The sequence below is a fragment of the Doryrhamphus excisus genome, chromosome 3, assembly GCF_030265055.1.
Source record: "Doryrhamphus excisus isolate RoL2022-K1 chromosome 3, RoL_Dexc_1.0, whole genome shotgun sequence".
Lineage (NCBI taxonomy): Eukaryota > Metazoa > Chordata > Actinopteri > Syngnathiformes > Syngnathidae > Doryrhamphus > Doryrhamphus excisus.
This window is the reverse complement of record NC_080468.1, coordinates 21790471-21809518: the sequence shown is the minus strand read 5'-3', so window position 1 is coordinate 21809518 and position 19048 is coordinate 21790471. Positions and strand designations below refer to the sequence as shown.

Here is a 19048-nt window from a genome sequence, read left to right as displayed (position 1 = left end):
GTTATTTTGACAAACGTGACATCGTCGTAATTATTCGAATGATTTCTTCAAACCTTACATTCATGCAGCATTAAATGTATAATAATATGTTATGTGACGTCACAGCGACCAATGGCGGAACTGACAGACTATTGAAGCTCGTTGTAGCTTATTAAAGCGTGTTGACGCGGTAGAAACTTGTAGAAACCCATCACAACAAGTACTTCCGTAGATATAATACGAGACTTTTGGCATTACAACTGTTTGGAATCTGTCTCGTTGTTAGCCTCTGAAAACAAACAAGCCAGGCGGAGTCTCTTTGGATCCAAAGTTGACGTCGTCCTCTTCAACTTGCCGCGACATCGGTACCGACACCGACTTGACAAGAGACATGGCCGAGGCTCGGCCGGAGGAAGAGGAGAACATACGGAGGAATAATGGCGAACAAGTGATCCGACGCCAGCCCAACAGCACCGAAGGTAAAAAACAACAAGTGGGCATTTCTATTTGTGCGCACAAAAAGCAAAGTTTAAATATGGAACTGCTTTGTTGATGTATCATGTTGACGACTTGTTTTGTGTGTAGACTTTGGTGTTGTTTGCTAGTCTTGCCGAAGATATTGTCAAAATACAAATATACAAACACATGCATAAACAAACAATGTGCATCTCTCGAAACTAAACAGTTTCACCTGCGCCACCTGCAGGCTTTGGTGACATCAGCAGACAACAACATGCAAAATATCGTACAGTACAACTTTTTTTTACTGATTACTGATTATTGATACTGACTGTGGTCGAGTGGTTAGCATGTTGGTTACATAGACGTACATAGAGATCAGGAATATCTGGGTTTGAATCCTGGGGTTTTCTCCAGGTACTCCGGGTTCTTCCCAAAACATCCATGTTAGGTTAATTGGCGACTCTAAATTGTATGATTGTTTGTCAATACAATCAATACAGGATGTGCCCTGCGATTTTCTGGCGACCAGTCCAGGGTGTACCCTGCCTTTCGGCCAAAGTCAGCTGGGATAGGCTCCAGCATACCCTGCGACCCTAATGAGGATAAGTGGTATAGCAGACAAATGACACAAACACTTCGGTCATGATGGTACGAAAAACATGCTGATATGTGCTCAAAATATGAATATAAATGTAGAAAATTAATGGATGGCTGTGTTTTAATTTGTATACTTCCACACTTAGTCTTTTGACAAACAGAAGTACAGCAAAATGCAGTTTGCCGTCAAACAAAACAACCACAATGTTGAATGGACTTATGCTTCATTATGCTACAGCGTAACGGCGCCAGGGTAAGCAATGCCGGCTAGCTCCTTCCCTTCCAAACCCTCCGGTGAAGCATGACATGCATCCTCATAAAAATCTAACATCACGTCAATGATGATGTGGAACGCAGACATGTGATTGGTCGGCTCTTTTAGTCATTTTCAGTATGCAACCTTTCTTGTTTTTTCCTCCTGCGAAAGCATCATTTAAAAAATGCTTTCTCCAATGGTTTCAGAGCCACAGGTACAATAAGAGTGATGGATTTTCCATGTCGATTTGTTCCAAATGCAACAACGATGTCTGGATGTCCCGTATTTATTCACCACTATTACCCAGGATGCTAAATAGCTACTTAACGATAGTTGTGCTTGCTGTGTGCTTGTTGTGGTTGAATACACATGTTTTGAGTACATTTTCGGGGATTCTCGAGAAAACCTAAATGCAGTGAATTGTATTTCTGCATTAAAGGGATAGTTTGGATTTTTTGACATGAAGTTGTATGACATCCACATCAGCAGTGTAGTACATCAACGGTGACTTGTTTGGTTATAATAGGCAATACATTCAATGGTAGCTAACATTAGTAGCATAACTTTGCCAAGTTGCTATTATTAGCTTAAAACAGACACAACTAATGTGTGTGAGTGTGTGTGTTTCTAACATTATAAAGTTTTGTCATTTTGTCTGCTGTCAGCTGAGCAGATGATTAACCTCTCAGTCAGTTGATAAGACACAATGCGAGCATGTCACCACCTCATTTCAAGTACTCCAATCAACATGTGCTTGAGACGCCATCCAGGGTCAAAGTTCACATGCGGTCCGGCACAATTTTATTTGGCTCTTATAGGGAATTTGGTGTCACTTTGTTATTGAGGTCGTGGTTTGCCCTGCAGCTATGAGTCAGCATTACTTCCGAGACAGGTCTGAGCGGCTTTGACTCAGGTGTTTTCCACTTCTTTGCAATGCTTGATGAGGAGCATGCCTTGTGTTGTCTTTCTAGGACAGGGGTGTCCCAAGTTGTTCCATCGTGGGCCATGTACAGAAAAATTGAAGTATGCATAGGGGCCACTTTGATTTTGTACATTAAATATTAAAATTTTGGTCAATATATTCTCAGCTATCAGAACAAAGCATCATTTGTCAGCTATGAGGGTTTGCAAGCTTGCGTTGTTTACGGTAGAGCCTCAACCGAAGCAGGCTTTAGCTTTGTTATAGCTGACAAAGCAAATTTAATAATACGCCAATTTTTTAATTGATTCAATTTATTTTTAGTGTATGCCAAGGGCCAATAAAAAACTAACTAAATGGCTCCCTTTCCTTAGTAGAGCTGCTTTCTTCTCTTTGTGTTGACTCAGCACTTCTGAGTCACCTCAAACCTGCGATCTTTAGCTTCAGATGTGCACTGAGGTGGGGGCAGCGGGGGCAAGCCGCTGCAGCACATCTGGAAGTGTTAAAGCCGTGGCAATGACGACACTGGCGCTGTCGCCAATCACAGCATCGGTTCCTGCAGGAAAGCTTGCTAGGACGGAGGAGGGAGGAAAGACACAAAGAAAGTCCATCTGGGTTCTCATAAGGAGAAGACGGGCTGTGTTGGACGAAAAGAACGTTTTGGATGGTTTCTTCAGCAGACCTTCTGAAAATGGCCTTTGGATGATTGACAGCCTGTGACATAGTTGTGGATGAAGTCGTCGTTTCCTGTTTCAGCCTCTGTCTGTCCCCCACAGGTCGTCCTGACAGGAGGAAGCCAGAGAATCGTCTCAGGTAAAACACTTTCCTGAAGCTTTGCAATGTTGTGTGTGTGTATGTGTGTTAAAAGTCAAGGCTGCATGCAATGATAATTGACGTGTTCTTATGAATGGAATGTTTATAAGTGGCAGCAACGCTTTCCTCATCAGCGCGTTTGTCTTTTGTTGCACCGTAAACTTTTATCTACTCAGCTACCCCTCCACCCCATCCCCACACTCACTCCTTCTTACTGCTCTGATACACTGTTGAAAGTATTTGTGTTGCCTGCTGGTTGGCACGGCAACGTGTCAGTGTGTGTGTTTATGGTGGAAACAGTAAAGTTGAGCATTTGGGAGTGCACACATGGCAACTTTACACTGCGTCATGTCTGCCCACGCATTGAATCAAATGAGACAAAGCTGGAAAAAGTCATACGGTCTTTTGTAATCTGCCTAGCAACAAGTTCTTTTCCTTGACATGCAGACAGTTTGGCTGAAATATCGGGCATAGCGAGCCTCTTGACTCATCTTTTTTCTTCTTTCTCTGCAGCCAAGGTCCACTGTGGTCCCTGAAGGCAGCCATCAAGAAAAGTGAGTTCTCTTGCTCACTGGCTTTTTTTCCTCAGCTTACGCGGACAAAAGTACTGGGACACAAGTACATTAGAACCACAGCATGATCCAAAAAAGTTCTGAAAATTTTCTGAATTTTTTTTTTTTTTGTGATGCAGTTCATTAGAGGCATTTTAGAAAAATGTCTTTATTTAGTGTGTATTGATATTTTTGTGCAGCCCTCCAGTCCAAAATGTCGTCGTTCAGTGAAATGAAGACTAAGGCAGTGATTCATTAAGGCTTTGTCTCATTACTTTTGTATATGCTGATCAAGTGAGATCAAGTGTTCCCTGTTTCAATCAGCCACCAGCAGGTCCACGTCTTTCTCCGAGACACCGCGAGACAGAAACCGTGACAGAGACAGGAGGTAAGACAACTTTGGATAGACGCTTGACACGCTATCTGCTCGCCATTGTGTTTTTAAAATATTTTCATCTACTTTGTGTTTAGGGGCTCTGGTGCCAGGCGACCGGATATCACCATTTTGTCAGCTGAACCGCTCCCTTCCACATCCTGGTTCCCACCTCCTCCTCCTCCGGCTGCACAAATCTGGGGGCCGACGATCCCACCGTCCATACAGGTAGCACAGCTCCCATGATGTCCAACTGAGCTGTTTAGGATGTCCATAGTGCACTTTCAGTTTCATTTTGTTGCCCTTTTCTTGGCCAAGCCACCCCCCTCCTATGACGAGGTACTACGGGAGAAGACACAGGAAGAGGGTGTCCGCACGTCCTCAGCCATCACATCCCATCCAGCCTTTAGGACCATCATCTCCACCCAGACAGACTCTGGATCATCTCCTGAGGGCCAGGAGTCTCAAGGTAAGACAAAGCTAATCTGTTTCAAGGCCTCCTTTTGGACCTTCATGTGAAAAGTGTGTTTGTTTTCAGCAGAGCACGTCAAACCGCTGCGTCCACCGCTCCCCCGGACTGTGTCTCAAGATGGCATCAGTTTACCTTTGACCCCAGCTTCTGACAGGGGCCAATCAGAGCAGCTACCTGCATTTGACACAGAGACGCCGAGTGCCAAGCCCCCTCTAAATGAAGTGCAGCAACCCAGGCCACTTCCCCGATCCAGGTCCTCAGTAACGCCTGTTAGTAACGAGGTGAAGGTTCAGACTTTGGTCAAACTGCGTGAGGACGGATTGGCAACACTCGCTGCACGTGCTAATGCTAACATCAGCAAACAGGACGTGATTCAGGGTAAATACTTTCAAGAGCTGTTGGAGGCCTTTAGCACTGACGACTGGGGCTTCCCTGAATGCCCAGGTGACGACAGCGGCCTCAGCCAATCAGAGGAGGACGAGAACGAGGACGAGGAAGTGAAGGACATGGCGACCCTAAAGGCCAGGATCCAAGCCTTTGAGCAGCAGCAGCAGCAGGCGGGGCTTGAAAACGAGAAGGTTGGTGGAAAGAAACCAGAACCAAGACCACGCCCTCGTCTCCAAGGACCATGTGCCAAAGTGCTTCCTCCGACCATCGCCCCTAAACCCAAAATCCTCCTTAACGCCCCACAGGTAGTTGACACTCTGTCAACTCAAGGTACTCCTGAGAAACTGAACGCCCAACCGGTCCCAGAATCCGTCCCACCTACCCCTGCACCCATTCCAGCCCCCAGACTCCCACCGGCAAAATTCACCCCCTCCCCCAGTGAAACTCCTTCCACAGGCGAGGATCCATCCAAACTGCCAGTCCCCATGCGAATCGTGCCTCCACCTCATGATAGAGCCCCCGTGGTTGGTGGAAACGTGACCCCAACGCGGCCCCCCAGACCTTCCATGCAGGTCAACAGGGGGTCTCAGACAACAAACACCCTGAAGCTAACAGGTCAGTCTTCTTCCCTTTGCATGAATTGACACCCCCCAACAGCCCCCTAACCAAATGTTTATAGCCATAAAAATCAACGAGTTCTTGTTCTTCATTAATACCAGCCCAGTGTCAACACAACACAACACAGTGCAATAAAGGAACAGATCAATGTCACTGGAAGTGACTCTTCCTCGCCGGCAGAGCGAGCAAGGCAACATGATGCCTTCAGTGAGAAGAACCAACACGTTAGCATTTAACAATGTGTCTTTTCACTGTCAAAGTGCATTGTGGGTAATGTAAACCGTAAGCACAATGCAGCTTTTCATAGACAAAATGCAAACATAAGTGCTGCCTGTGAGAGTTTGTTCTGCAGCCTCAACATTGGCTGATTGTGAGTGCAGAAGGAGGCTCTTGTCGGCCTCACACAGGTCATGTGATTGCTCAGCTGTTCTGGTTGTTGCCATAGAAACAACAAACAGCGTCCACTGTCGGTTTACTCTGAAAAGCTTGATATACTTCTATTGTCTTTACAGGTCCCACTCCAGAACCCACGGCTTTTGTTCACGCCAAATCACCGCCGAAGTCTGAAATCTCCCAGCCTTCCCTCCCCCCTCGGTAAGAACCTCATGTGCTGCTTCCTTCTGGTTGGCTCCCTTCCAAACACAAGTCTTCTTCTCTGCAGGCCTTCAAGTGTGAAGTCCCTCCCCCCGAGGCCTCCGCCCATGAAATCTGTGCCTGCCCGACCGCCTCCTCCTGCTAGCGTCTCATCCGTCAGTCAGTCCATGCAAGCACCATCCAATCAAGTGCAGGGTCAAAGGGCATCAAAGAAAGGGCCACCTCTGCCCCCCCGCCCTAATGCTGGACACCCCCTCTTTAACAGTTACATGCCAGCAACACACTCAAAGGATACAGATAACAAACATGAGTCCCAGAAACAGGACGTCCTCATCATCCTGGACGACCCCCCGCCGGCACACCATCTCATGGACCTGCAGATGCTCCCCCAATCAGAACTATCAAAGCCCACTTTGGGGAGTGTCAAACCGTCAGAGTGGCCAACCATGCAGAAACACCCAGAACCGCCCCACATCAGGTGCAGCACCACATCACATACACTCTTTTAAGATAACACTCCTTTGTTGACCACTTTCTGGCACGTGTGTGTATGCATGTGTATGTATGTGTATGTATGTATGTGTATGCATGTGTATGTATGTAGCGGCCCTCGCTGTGTTGCCTTGTTTGACTTCGAGGGAATGCAGGACGACGAGCTGACCTTCTCCCAGGGTGATGTCATCAGCCTCCTGGAGATCATCGGGACGGAGTGGGGTCGGGGCCAGATAGCTGGGCGTGTCGGGCTCTTCCCCCTGATCTTCACCCGAGTCACAGAGCCCCTCCCACCGGAAGGCACAGCGAAGCCACCATTGGCGCGTGAGATGGTGATAGAAAATCCCGGTGAGCATCCTTGCCACGCTGTTACTTGAATTTGCATATTTAAATGAATGAACGCTGTTATTATTTTGTCCTCAGCAGCACCACAGTCTACAAAAGACACACAGGTGAGTTTAAAGCTTCAAGATGTCTTTTCATGGTGCGCATTATTCCTTCTAAACTATGATTACTTAAATGCTTTGAGGTGGAGGAGTGGGTGGTGGCGCTCTTTGATTTCTCTGCTCAGACTGCAGAGGATCTGCCCTTCCACAAGGGGGCGCTCATACAAGTGACCCAGCACGTCGACTCAGAGTGGAGGAGGGGGAGACTGGACGGGAGGGAGGGGCTTTATCCTGCTGCCTTCACGCAGGCCTGCCAGGGTATGACACACATACACATACACACATTGCTGTGCATTGGCCTTTAAACATGTTCTCCCTGCTACCAGCTCAGCCAATTGAAAAGCAGCAGGAAGCAACAAGAGGCGTGGCCAAAGCTCTGTTTGCTTTCACAGCCAAGAACGAGGATGAACTCACAGTCAAGGTGAGCTCATTAATTTACTCTCTCACATTTTTTGACACACTTCTTCTTCCACATTTTGCAACTGATTCAAACCATTTCAGTATCCAAAATGTGCTGCTCATTTGGGTATGTGTATGTGGGGTATCGCTTCCACGCTGTAAAAAACTAGTTAACATTCACATGCCATTTCCACCATTTTTTGATGCTTTTAAAAGCATCAGCATCATAAAAAAGTAAACAAGCATGTCTGACACACTGCTGTCCTCCTCCCAAAGGCTGGTGACATCATCACTTTGGTGGAGCCTGTGGACGAGCAGTGGATTGTGGGAGTTGTAGGGGGCCGGCGTGGGATGGTGCCCAGAAACTACATTTGCCTTCTTTGATCAGTGGGAGGAGCTTAACGTGGAATACTTTGGGGTTGTTCACACGTGAGTGAAGTCCACGATATTTCACTTCTTTCTGTTAAAATTCAAACACACCTTCTGGAATCCATAACCCCAACTCAATGTGGTCAAGACTCTTTGGATTGATGATCATGTTCTTGTTTGGTTCCACTCGGTGTCCAACAAGTTCATGTAAGAGTCCACTTAGGGTTTCTGAATATTGAAAAGACTTTTCTGTGTGGCCAAGGTGGCAACATTATGTACAAATGAATTTTTTTCTGTGACATTAGCGCTAATATGCTAACTGCACAAGACCTCTTTTGATCAAGCAAACATTCCAGCTTTTAAAGTCAGAATAAAATGATGAAAAATTACTTTACCTCGACTGTTATATTTTTCATTATTAGGCCTTGTTTACACAAACAAGGGTATTCTTTAAATATATTTTCTCTCACTCTGGTGTTAAAAAATAACCATCACCATGGACACATTAATTGGATGTTATACACAATTTGTTCATTCAGAAGCCTGAAAAAGTAATCACTTCTGCATTGTGACACCTCTGTTCATCAACATAGAAGGGACATAGAAGTCCCTAATGTCCATAACATGTTCCCTCGCTCCACCAGTAGAGGGTGTTCTATACTCATTTCGGAGTTGAAGACGTGTCCGGAAGTGTCCAGCTCTTCTTAATATGTGTAGACGACTAAATACAGCGCCACGACAGTCTTAATTGGCTAAGGGAAAACCCGCCCATTGAGTTCTGCGTTCTGATTGGCTGGAGACCATTTTCAATCAATCTTCGTGCCGGACCACTTGTTTCCTGTTATGTTATTGCTAGCTGCTAGCAATCAAGCTAGTAAGCTGAATTGGAGGCTGAAGACACATGGCTGTGAATGAATCTTTGGTTCACGATCAGAGCGGTGAATGTGTGAGTCTAATCTCCTTTTATCATTAAAATTAAAACTTTGAGAGTGTTTAAACCAAAAGAGAAATGTCTGCGAACAGTGCATTATGTTTATGATGGGGTTTACAGCCTTAAACGTAAACAATAATTGTACAAAAATATAGTCCTGCTTTGCGGATTTCACTTATTACGGGCTATTTTGGAATGTATCCCACAAATGAGGGAACACTGTATATGAAAACAGTTTAATTTGAATAATAATTAAATTAACAGAAGATTTTCAAATGTATATCATATTATTGATTTGCAAGTGACAACTTTTGTTTGGAAGAGATCGCATTGAATTTATGAATATCCGATAAACAGAAAATGTCAGCATAATGTACATAACTGCATAATTGTCATTCGCAATTCATATGTGAAACATGAACATGTATTTCTTTCCCTTTTCTGTGCATTATAACACAAGAAAATTTCAGCCACATTAACACAAGTTAATTTCAGCTAGCTTACAATGCTGTCATTGGGATACACCTATTTCTACTATGAAGCCCTGTAAAAAAAATAACTTCATATAAATAACAGCATTGCATCGTTGGATATACAAGCTGTGATCATGCATTAATGCAGTGATGACAACATGTAATAGTTGCAATATATTGACGTATTTTGATTATTTAAAGCACATCAAAAGTTCTTCCTCGGCGCATTGATACTAACTAACACGGTACCTGTCATGCTTTTGGCTGCCACCCATCTCAAGACTGCACCCGACCCCTTTTGCCCCTCCCATGAGCCACCAGGGACTCCTCACCATCGACCCCCAACTTCAGGCCTGGCTCCAGTGGGAGGCCCCGGTGACTCGCGTCTGGATGAGGGAAAACTTGGCCCAAATTTGCTTTTCGTCACTGGGGTCTTTTGAGCCAGTCTTTGTCTGGTTCCTGACCAGGATCTGTTTGTTATGGGTGGCCATCAAAAAGCCTTCGACTATCTAGCTCCTACGAGCATTGGGACACTCAAACTACTCAAAACTACAAAAAAAAAAGTGAAATAGATGTTTTTACTGCATTTGTTTTATTTCATTTCACAGTTGTCTTCAATTTTAAGATCATGGTTTGGTCTTAGAACTCATATCACATGGTTAAACTGTCCTTACTCCGATGGGACTATTTTTTTTTATTTTGTTTTGCCTAAAAGCTCTTCAAGGTGAGCAATGGTGGAAAAAGCTTGGGCTAAAAACACACAAATGCAATTTGTCATGAACAGTTCATGATTCTTTTCGGAAAAAACATCTCAGGTCAGTTCTAGGTCATCTACTGCACTTGATGGAGAAACGTTTACAAGGCATGATGATGATGATCTCTCGCGCGCACACACACACACACACACACACACACACACACATAGGCACAGGCACACACACATTGACCCATTGAAAGCCGACTGGGTCATGTGTCTCCAAAGTGGACATTTCATTTCTAAAGTTTCATAATACTGTTTTTCACCTAATTGTGGCCATCAAGCTAAGTGAAAGCAGGCTTTTAGCATGTGGCTAACACAAGGCTGCTTTCGGCTGAGAAAAACTGCTAAGAATTAAGACGACTGGGTTGATCGCAGGCAAAATGGGCGAGAGCCGCTGGTGAATGCGAGCTAGCATATCAGGTTCTTCATCAGTGGCTCTGGCCCAAAGGTCAAGGCCATGGAGAGGTGGTGCTAGGTTCAAATGTTATAAGACTGCATTGGGCAGACAAACAAGAATTAAAAAAAAAAAAGTCACTCATTTAAAGCTCCTTACTTGTTTTCCTACATCCTTAATAACAGACAGATGGATGATGTGATGATGTCATGAGATCATTAGTTAATCAGCACCATTCAAACCAACATTTTTTTGTATTGGCTCACTGACCATTGTGGGTTTTCTTTTCCTAAGCTGCTACGTTTTCCTACTTCACATCACACACGTTACGGCTAACATGAACAACAGATTGTGTCTCAAATGGAATACTTTCATCAGTACATTTCAATAATCATACTGTGTACACTGTTTGTTCCTGAGTGTGTGAATTTTGAGAGTGTAGTGATGTCGCATATGTATTACTGTTACCTCTGACCAGAAATGACTATTTATTTAGTCATTTAGATTTGATAGTTCTTCCATTTTCGCTACATATAGCTATGATGTCGATGACTTGGGGTGGTAGCACTGCACCTTTTCAACCATTTTGAGTGCTACATCTGGGTACTACGTTTTGTTGTACTTCTCAGTATGAACAAACTTCTGCACTCAAAGTGCAAGTATGAAAGTACACCAATTGAGACACACCATTCATCTTGTTGGATCAAGGCAGGAAGATTTTGGAACTTGGAAATGTTGACTAATCCCATTTTGTCCCAAACCCTGTATGGATCAGGGTAGACAGGCACAGTGTTCATGGCCTCAGATTGGGTGATGTGGGTGGGGGTGTCACCGATACAAAAAGAGCTTGAAGTGTTTTCCCAGAAAAGGTGGAAGACGTTGTGGTTGCAGGGAAAGTTTGTGGGACCATGTTTTGATCATTCCGAGCCTGTGAGATTCTATTCCTGATGCTGCAGCAGGACTTCCTCCTCATTGGTCTGGATGCTGACATTCCCAAAATACTGGATTGTAATCCATCTGAGCAGAGGGAAATCTTTAAAATTGGATCAAGTTCAACTCAGGGATTTCAAAGAGGACAACTTGTGGTCCACTTTGGAGCTTGGTGGTCTTCTAGACCAGTGGGGAAGGAACCTGTTTAGTTTCCAACACTGGAGATTCCTGTTCTGTGTCCTCGGCAGCCTCTTCATTGCTGGAGTCGATAGGAGCGTCATCCTGCATGAGCATACAGGAGTAAAATAAAGATGGAGGACAACTGCATACTTGAACGAGTAAAGTATGGCTGATAGCTCACCGTCACCCAAGGGTGCGAGAGAACCTCCTCTGCTGTGAAGCGAGCATCCACGTTCACCTGCAGCATCTGACTGATCAGCATCTGAAGAAGAAGCACGGAGAGCAGGACTGCTGTCAGATATGCAAGACTAACTTGTTTCTGGACTCTGAGATGTCACCTTGGCAGGCAGGCTGATTGTGTCCCAGTCTGGAGACGGGAACTCAAGCTTCCCTTGGAGGATCTGATCAAACAGCTCCTCTTGGACGTTGTTCTCGCTGATGAAGAACAGGAAAGACAAAGTGATACACAACCCTGTCATGTCTCAAGACTTCCCATTGTGGGCATCGACCAATCATCACACTTCTCTGTGGCTAGCCCCGCCCCTCACTGACCTTCTGAATGGTGGGAATCCACAAAGCAGGATGTAGGTAATGATGCCTGCCGCCCAGATGTCCACCTTCAGACCGTAACTACACACAAGCAAGCAAATGAATGCTAATACTAGCTTAAGGTAATAACTGTGCTCACTTCCTGCTTCCTCTCACCCGCTCTCGGCGATTATCTCCGGGGCGACATAGGTGGGTGTTCCACACACGGTGTAGAGTGGCCCCTCCACCACCGTGGCCAACCCGAAGTCTCCCAGTTTGAGAGACTTTGTGCCGTCTGGATACTCGCACACCTGCCGAGCACAAACACATCATTAGACAGTGGCGATGACTGTGGCGAGATACGCCGCCTGATTTCCTACCAGCAGGTTCTCCGGCTTGATGTCTCGGTGCACAATGTTCATCCTGTGCAGATACTTGATGGCTCCGGCCAGGTTGAAGACCATGGCGCTGGCGTCGTGCTCGCTATACTTTGTAGACGACGTTATGGCATCGAAAAGGTCACCACCCTGAGAGGCGCAGGAAAATCAGCCAAGCTGACACTTTTTGATCACAAAGGTGAAAAGATGAAGAAAACCTTGACGAGTTCCATGACCAGGAACAGCTGAGAGGGCGTTTCGTCCACCTCGATGAGCTGGATGATGCTGGGATGTCGAACCCTACGCAGGACAGCTACTTCGTTCTCAATCAGGTGCTCCTGTTGACATGCGCATGTGACTACTTATGTCTACATCCGCTACGTGCACCTCAGCTCACGTGGTGTACGAGATTACCTTTCCGCAGCAACGAGCTTTGTCGATGATCTTCAGAGCGAACTCCTGTCCGGTGGATCTGAGGGGAGCATCACAACTGAGAAAAAGTTCTTAAAGGTACTTAGAGGAATTACTTTGTACCTCTCCACACATTCCTTCACCACTGCAAAATTTCCATCACCGATGACTTTCCCGATTTTGTACTTGTTGCTAATGATGGACGACGACACGGCCAGATTCCCGTTCACTTGGAAGAGATGTTTTTGTCTCGTCACATAAGTGTTGGGCAATGTTTTTAGTAGACATGACCTTCACAGTCACCTTCAAGAGCGACGTCATCTGGCTGCTCTGCCTCGCCATTGACGTCCGTGGAAGAAGCGCGACGAGGAGAAACCTGCGGATGGAGTCGAGACTTTCAAACCATTTGTACTGATGATGAAGAACAGCTGATGAATCCACCTTGAGGCTACGCTGTGTGCCGGGACTTGTGGGGGAGGGGCTAGACCTGGACGACCTTGCCTGAGATCCTGATGCTTCATTTACTGGCGAGGACAGTAGAGGAGTCAACTTACTGGCTGATACGCATCCGACACTTCGGAGCAACGTTGAAGTGTCTCACCTGATCCCGGTGACCTGGACTGAGGCGCAGCTTTGGCTGAAGCCTTCGAGGAGGGCAAGCCCGAGCCGCTGGGGATCTTGGGAGGTGTCGTCCTCTGAGGCGCGGCGGGACGAGACCCTTTGACTCGGCATTCTGACAGAAGAGCGGGACAGAACCAGAATTCTTGATGTGATTGCTGTTGTGCTCGTTTTTTATGCTCCTTTTTACCACATTAGATTGCATGTGTTTACTATTGTCTTTTGTTTGACTGTGGTTTTCCTGACTAGACTGTGTTGCATGTTGTACAAGACCGGCCCCTCAGACGCAGTACAGGTGGCCTTGAGGCAATCAGTGACACAACAGATGATGCCTTAGCCTTACTTGACTTCACTCTTACACTGCATACGGTATGTCATACCATAAGAAGATTATCTTTATATCTGTGTGTGTGGCACCACTCAAGATATCCTACTTTTCTTTGTTGGGACATTTTTCTTACTTGTTCATGCATGAAAAATATTAGGATGATTTTCTTTCACCATATTAAACTGTGTAGTGAATGCGTGTTTGGGCGCGTGTGTGTGGTGTGAGACCATTCACGAAGGCTGCAGTCTTGCCGCCGTGAGTGAGCACAAAGTCATCCTGAGCGTAGCGAAACTTCTCCAGGCCACACGCCATGAAGACGTCGTCGTCTCCGAAGAAGTCCTGCAGACAGGTGAGCTACATGCACGCACACAGACACACACACACCGAGACAAACATTTTTAGGTGCATGAGCGTGATGTTGAAATCACATTGTTGTCATGTTCTTTGATATCGTGCATCCAAAGCATATATCAGCCATGAATGCCAAATATGTTATTTTTTATGCAGTTTCATTTGTTATTGTCAAAAATTTGTATATATTTGTGTTAAATTTTCTTTGAAACAACTATTGGTTACATACGTGAGGCAGTGTTTGTGTTCTTAAATTTACCTACGGGCAATTTAGAGTACCCAATTAACCTAACCTGCATGTTTTTGGAATGTGGGAGGAAACCACAGTAACCGGAGAACACCCACTATGACCCACTATGATCCTAATGAGGATAAGCGGTATAGAAAATGGATGGATGGAACAAAACTTAATTTTGAGCCAGTTGCAAACAATTCCTATAAAGTATAATTTTTTTTTTCACATATTTTTACATACCTTTGCTGATCTCTTTTCCCCCTCCTTATCCTCATTGTGACTTCTTTTTTTTGTCCCCTCTGTCCTCAATCCTTTTCTCCCACATCTATGGGCTTCCTGGATGGCTAGTAACCATGGTAACTAATACTGCAGTGTCAGAGGCAGGACACACACACTCCTGTCTTGTTTCATTTCAGACTGAGTCTGAATCTGCTCAGAGAATAAGGCTTCATTAAGTGACACTGCTTCCTTCAAAATAAAAGCCTGGCTGTACTATAGACTTCTGATAGCTGGGCAAGTTGGCCCCTTTTATTCTGAAAGCATTGTGGACTCGCATTGCTTTTATTTTTCTAAGGTTGCTGTGGGAACGACTGAGTGGCTTTGTTCGACCAGTGTGTGTGTGTTTATGTGAAACATGGATGCCGTGAAGACGTGTGAGACGTGTTTGAATCTGTGCTGCATTCACTGACTCTACCTGCTGTTGGTCACTTTGATAACTCTTTTTCTTATTTTGTCAAGGTGTTAAAAATAGCTTCCTGTGATGTGTTTGAGCATCCTGTCCCTATAGTTTTCAAGCAGAAGATGACTGAAGGTATCTGTTTTTTTTTTTTTCCCAGGATGGAAGCTGAGCTCACCTGTTTTCCGTCCAGTGTGTAGAGCTTCTTCACGGCTCCAGAGTCCAGCTTGATGGCCTCAGTGATGTCGGCCAGCACTTGTTGGAAGGAGTGTGCCGTCTTTTTGTTCAGGAGGATCCGCACCGCCTTGCGAGGCTTCACGCCGCTGCGGATCACAGTCACCAATTTGGGTTTGATGAAGTCTTTGCTCTCTCTGCCCTCTCGGCCTTCTGGACGCTCTTTGGCACTCCCGGCAGCATTGGCGGCCGGACCCCCAGCAGGCGTCCCGGACGGCTTGCTTGACCCCGACGACGCGCTGCTTCCGGAACTGGCGCCGGGTTTCCAGCTCGGAATGGAGATCTTTGTGTAGTCAACTTTGCGGTAAGGCTCGTTGGAGGCACACACATAACACTGGCCTGAGACACACAGACACCTTTTTTCACGTCAGGAAGATGCTTTGACAATTGCTTTCTTAGTGAATATAATATTGTATGCCGGTAATTGTTTCTTAATGTGGCATATTGCAGGGTTTACAGTATCAGTAATAGGCATTTTTAGGTTGTTTTTATGTCTGTGATGCACATTTATTGTTGCAATTAGTCCATGTGGTTGCTTAGAGGATCAACTGTATCTACTTTGTCACAACTGATGCATCTGTCTTTTAATGCCTCGCTGGCTGTGCACTTTCCCTACATTAGTGCTCATTAGCAGAATTTATGGTCATCAATATTGATGCTGAATGAAGGGTCTGCACTTGGTCTGCTTTTTTGTTTGAATGAAATCTAGATTTTGATCTGAGACAGAAAAGATGTAACGTACCTTCAAGCAGCTCATCCATGCTGCTGATCTTCCTGCTGCCGTCGATTGTGTAGATGGTCCTCACTCCTTGCGGCAGGTGCAGGTTGTCTGACAGCGAGCGGGTCAGCTCCATGAGCAGCGCGTCGTATGAGCGGAAACGGTCGCTGGAGACGGCGTAGACTAGCCCCTTGAAGTAGCGGTCTCCATTGCGGTAGAAGCGCACCTTCTTGGCACGCTTCTCCAAGGTGAGCGCCTGTAAGGTGCGGGTGCGGTAGTAGCTGCAGTTGGTGCTGTGCGCTGGGCTTGGAACCAGGCTGCTGGCCCGTGAACTCGGGCCTGACCCGCCGCTCGTCCCGCCGGAGGATTCATCACGTTTAGCCCGGGTGGAGCGTCCTCGACGAACCTTGTCTCGTTCATCAAAGTGCTCCAGCTCGATGGTCTTACTCAGAGACATGACAGGGTCAGGTTCAAAAGCACGCTAGCACTACTTGACATTCATGATGCAAGAAGCAAACACTGTGAAGCGGTCCGGCTTCCTGCTAGCGAAGATGAGATCAGGATCTTCTATGAAGACATGTCCAACTTTGACGACAGAGGTGATTTTAAGGATTCTGATGAGTCCTAGTGACCCACTCCCCGAAGCCTCTGCCAGTGCATCAAGTAACAATTCTCCAGTTGGATCCTTGTCCTGCCATGTTAGCACGTGTCAAGAGTAAAGCCTCGAGGTCATACGTTGGCTGCTGTGCTCGCTAGCATCTTAGCGCCTCCCTCAGCAGCATCTCAGACCCAAAGTCCAGCTTTTGGTCCAGCAGTCCCCTTTGTGCAGTAAAGCTGAAATACAAGGTCACAGTGAATGTGCTAATCAGTGAAGATTAGAAGGCCATGGTGCTGCATTAGACTCCTAAATGCAGCTGATCACAACCTGCAGACAGGATTAGAACAAAAGCTGCATGCAGTCTGCTTCATCCATGAGTGTGCATGCAAGAGGGAGGCACCCACCAATAATGCTGCGGAACCGGTCTGTTGCTATGGAGGTTTCCCCTTCCCTCCTCCCCGGTGCGCAGGTTCCGGTATTTTCCGGCTGATCTGGGCGCTACAAATGGATTTGATGGCGACAACTGAGCCGGAATCAGGCTGCTATGCGGCATTTAGTGTGGCTTGTCGCTGGATGCATTGAGGCGGCAGCATGGCCGCTGCAGCAGCAGCAGGAGGACGAAGACGAGGAGGAGGAGGAGAGGAGACACCGGCGGAACAACGCTTCTCCTCCGCCTTCCCTCCCAGGCTCTCTCTCCCTCTCTCTCTTTTGTCTAGCGCGCTCAACCCCTCCCCCTAATCTTGTCCCATTTTAGCACTTAGCCAATTAATTTTTAAAAATAACAAACGTAGAGGCAAACGTCAATTCAACATCAACTATAGTGACACACTCTTTTTTTATTTTTTTTATTTTTTAGAATATTAATGACATTGATTTTATCTCAGTCTAAGGACGAGTGAGATGACATCAATTTAGGATTTAGCTTTGCAGCTAGCTTGGATTGTTATTGTCATGTGAAAAGGGGAATGATTATTTTAGTTTAGCATCATGACTAGACAATGGTGAAACCTGTCAGGGTCTCTTCTGTTTGGGATAAAACAGCCGATTTCTTCATAAATAAATACATTATGTAACCACCAGTCATTGATACATTTCTTTAGGATAATTATCTAATATGTTTTTAGTATGTGCCTTTACAAAACATCCAATTATGCTAAGGGACTGAACTCATCAATAAATGATGCCAAATTTCAAAAGCAGTAAACTGCGTGGCTCCATTAGAGTCCTAAATATTTAATGAAGCTTCTAAGCATGTAAGTTTTGTCATGAACAAATGATAATATTGAGAAAAATTCCCACGAGTCTGATTCTACACCCTGGCCCATCATTTTAGATCAACTTAGTGGCTGGACAGTATGGTAACGAAACAGAAACACCAACAATGCTAATAGCTAGAATGCTAGCATCCGGCACGGATACCTTTTCTTGCTTCAATACACCGTTGCTAAAGTGCTAAATATCAGTGTGAACTACAAAATTCCAAAATGCTAAAACACACAGCTAACAATAGGTATTAGGAAATGTCATAAGTCCTTACTGTTACCTATATTAATTTCAAAGGAAACGCTAACAATGCTAATAGCTAGTATGCTAACACTGTATGTACATATGTATCTCTAATAGCTAGCATGCTAGCATCCAGCGCGTATACCTTTTCTTGTTTCAATACACCGTTACTAAAGTGCTAAATATCAGTGTGAACTACAAAATTCCAAAATGCTCAAAGACACAGCTAACAATAGGTATTAGGAAATGTCATAAGTCCTTAGTGTTACCTATATTAATTTCAAAGGAAACGCTAACAATGCTAATAGCTAGTATGCTAACACTGTATGTACGTATGTATCTCTAATAGCTAGCATGCTAGCATCCAGCGCGTATACCTTTTCTTGCTTCAATACACAGTTAACAGCTAACAATAGGTATTAAGTATTAAGGTATTAAGTCCTTACTGTTACCTTTATTAATTTCAAAGGAAATGCTAACAATGCTAATAGCTAGTATGCTAACACTGTATGTAGTATGTATCTCTTGACATGCTGTACCTATCGTATACGAGAGTACAATACACTACTTTTGCCGTGGTTACAGAGACTTGTCATACTCTTACATGTGTATAGATGTAATTTTCAAGATTCTAGCTTGGTGGGGCCGCAATTCAGAGCTGCAGCCTACATGGCAGCTACTATATATTGAGTATGTGACGTATTCAAGGACATTATGGAAAAAAATTTATGTGAATGGGTTCTCCACATCATTTTGCATTTTAAAAAGGTTATGAGGGTATCTTGTTGTAATATAATCAGTCCAAATTACAAATGATGAAAATACTATGGTTTAAAACATTAATTACAAAATTCATAGTAGTTCATATACATGTATACACTTTTTGTTTTGTGACATGGAATTTATCTTGTGTATGAAAATGCACCAAAGCTGTGAGGAATGCAGTGTCATTATCCTGGGACTAAAGCAGACTCTCACCCATCATTCCACTGACATACTGTTCCAGGACACTGCAAGAAGAGAGCTCTATAATCCACCTGATTCTAATGCATTGAAGCGACAGCAGTGTGGAG

General features: G+C 45.1%; 3 protein-coding genes across 4 annotated transcripts in view; 2 read left to right on the top strand and 1 right to left on the bottom strand.

Moving 5' to 3' along the window:
• The first annotated feature begins 104 nt into the window (after positions 1-104).
• Positions 105-8811, top strand: LOC131124823 (SH3 domain-containing protein 19-like). 2 transcript variants are annotated; one of them, XM_058065651.1, is made up of 15 exons: positions 105-458; positions 2990-3026; positions 3540-3580; positions 3902-3965; positions 4049-4178; positions 4269-4419; positions 4489-5424; positions 5940-6021; positions 6089-6499; positions 6626-6861; positions 6937-6965; positions 7043-7217; positions 7286-7380; positions 7635-7787; positions 8372-8811. In XM_058065651.1, the coding sequence occupies exons 1-14, from the start codon at positions 371-373 to the stop codon at positions 7740-7742; spliced, it is 2583 nt and encodes an 860-aa protein (XP_057921634.1). In that variant the 5' UTR covers positions 105-370; the 3' UTR covers positions 7743-7787; positions 8372-8811. The 2 variants fall into 2 exon arrangements, with proteins under 2 accessions (XP_057921634.1, XP_057921633.1); XM_058065650.1 differs by lacking the exon at positions 8372-8811 and having other exon boundaries at positions 7635-8121.
• Positions 8812-9706: 895 nt separating this feature from the next.
• Positions 9707-17178, bottom strand: LOC131124824 (serine/threonine-protein kinase DCLK2-like). The gene is made up of 16 exons (XM_058065652.1): positions 16874-17178; positions 15896-16705; positions 15098-15492; positions 13885-14011; positions 13313-13444; positions 13153-13235; positions 13015-13087; positions 12835-12940; positions 12715-12772; positions 12519-12638; positions 12304-12450; positions 12101-12234; positions 11948-12025; positions 11734-11830; positions 11577-11657; positions 9707-11497 (listed from the first exon to the last, which is right to left on the bottom strand). Exons 2-16 carry the CDS (start codon positions 16326-16328, stop codon positions 11396-11398), a joined length of 2166 nt encoding a protein of 721 aa, XP_057921635.1. The 5' UTR covers positions 16329-16705; positions 16874-17178; the 3' UTR covers positions 9707-11395.
• The window catches only part of LOC131124820 (receptor-type tyrosine-protein phosphatase delta-like), a 330087-nt gene continuing 324915 nt past the window's right edge, over positions 13877-19048 (top strand). Inside the window, exons 1-2 of the mRNA XM_058065610.1 lie at positions 13877-14006; positions 15080-15457. The gene's annotated coding sequence lies outside the window, so the exon portion shown is untranslated. The remainder of the gene's footprint in view (positions 14007-15079; positions 15458-19048) is intronic.

What these genes read in the sequence shown, in the direction of transcription:
- LOC131124823 (XM_058065651.1), top strand. Translation starts at nt 371, where the DNA reads ATGGCCGAGGCTCGGCCGGAGGAAGAGGAGAACATACGGAGGAATAAT. An exon ending in CGATCCCACCGTCCATACAG is followed by an intron (nt 4,179 to 4,268) that starts GTAGCACAGCTC and finishes TTCTTGGCCAAG; the next exon opens with CCACCCCCCTCCTATGACGA. An exon ending in GATGGTGATAGAAAATCCCG is followed by an intron (nt 6,862 to 6,936) that starts GTGAGCATCCTT and finishes TTTTGTCCTCAG; the next exon opens with CAGCACCACAGTCTACAAAA.
- LOC131124824 (XM_058065652.1), bottom strand. Translation starts at nt 16,328, where the DNA reads ATGTCTCTGAGTAAGACCATCGAGCTGGAGCACTTTGATGAACGAGAC. An exon ending in GCACACAGCGTAGCCTCAAG is followed by an intron (nt 13,088 to 13,152) that starts GTGGATTCATCA and finishes CTCCATCCGCAG; the next exon opens with GTTTCTCCTCGTCGCGCTTC. An exon ending in AAGCTCGTTGCTGCGGAAAG is followed by an intron (nt 12,639 to 12,714) that starts GTAATCTCGTAC and finishes GCATGTCAACAG; the next exon opens with GAGCACCTGATTGAGAACGA.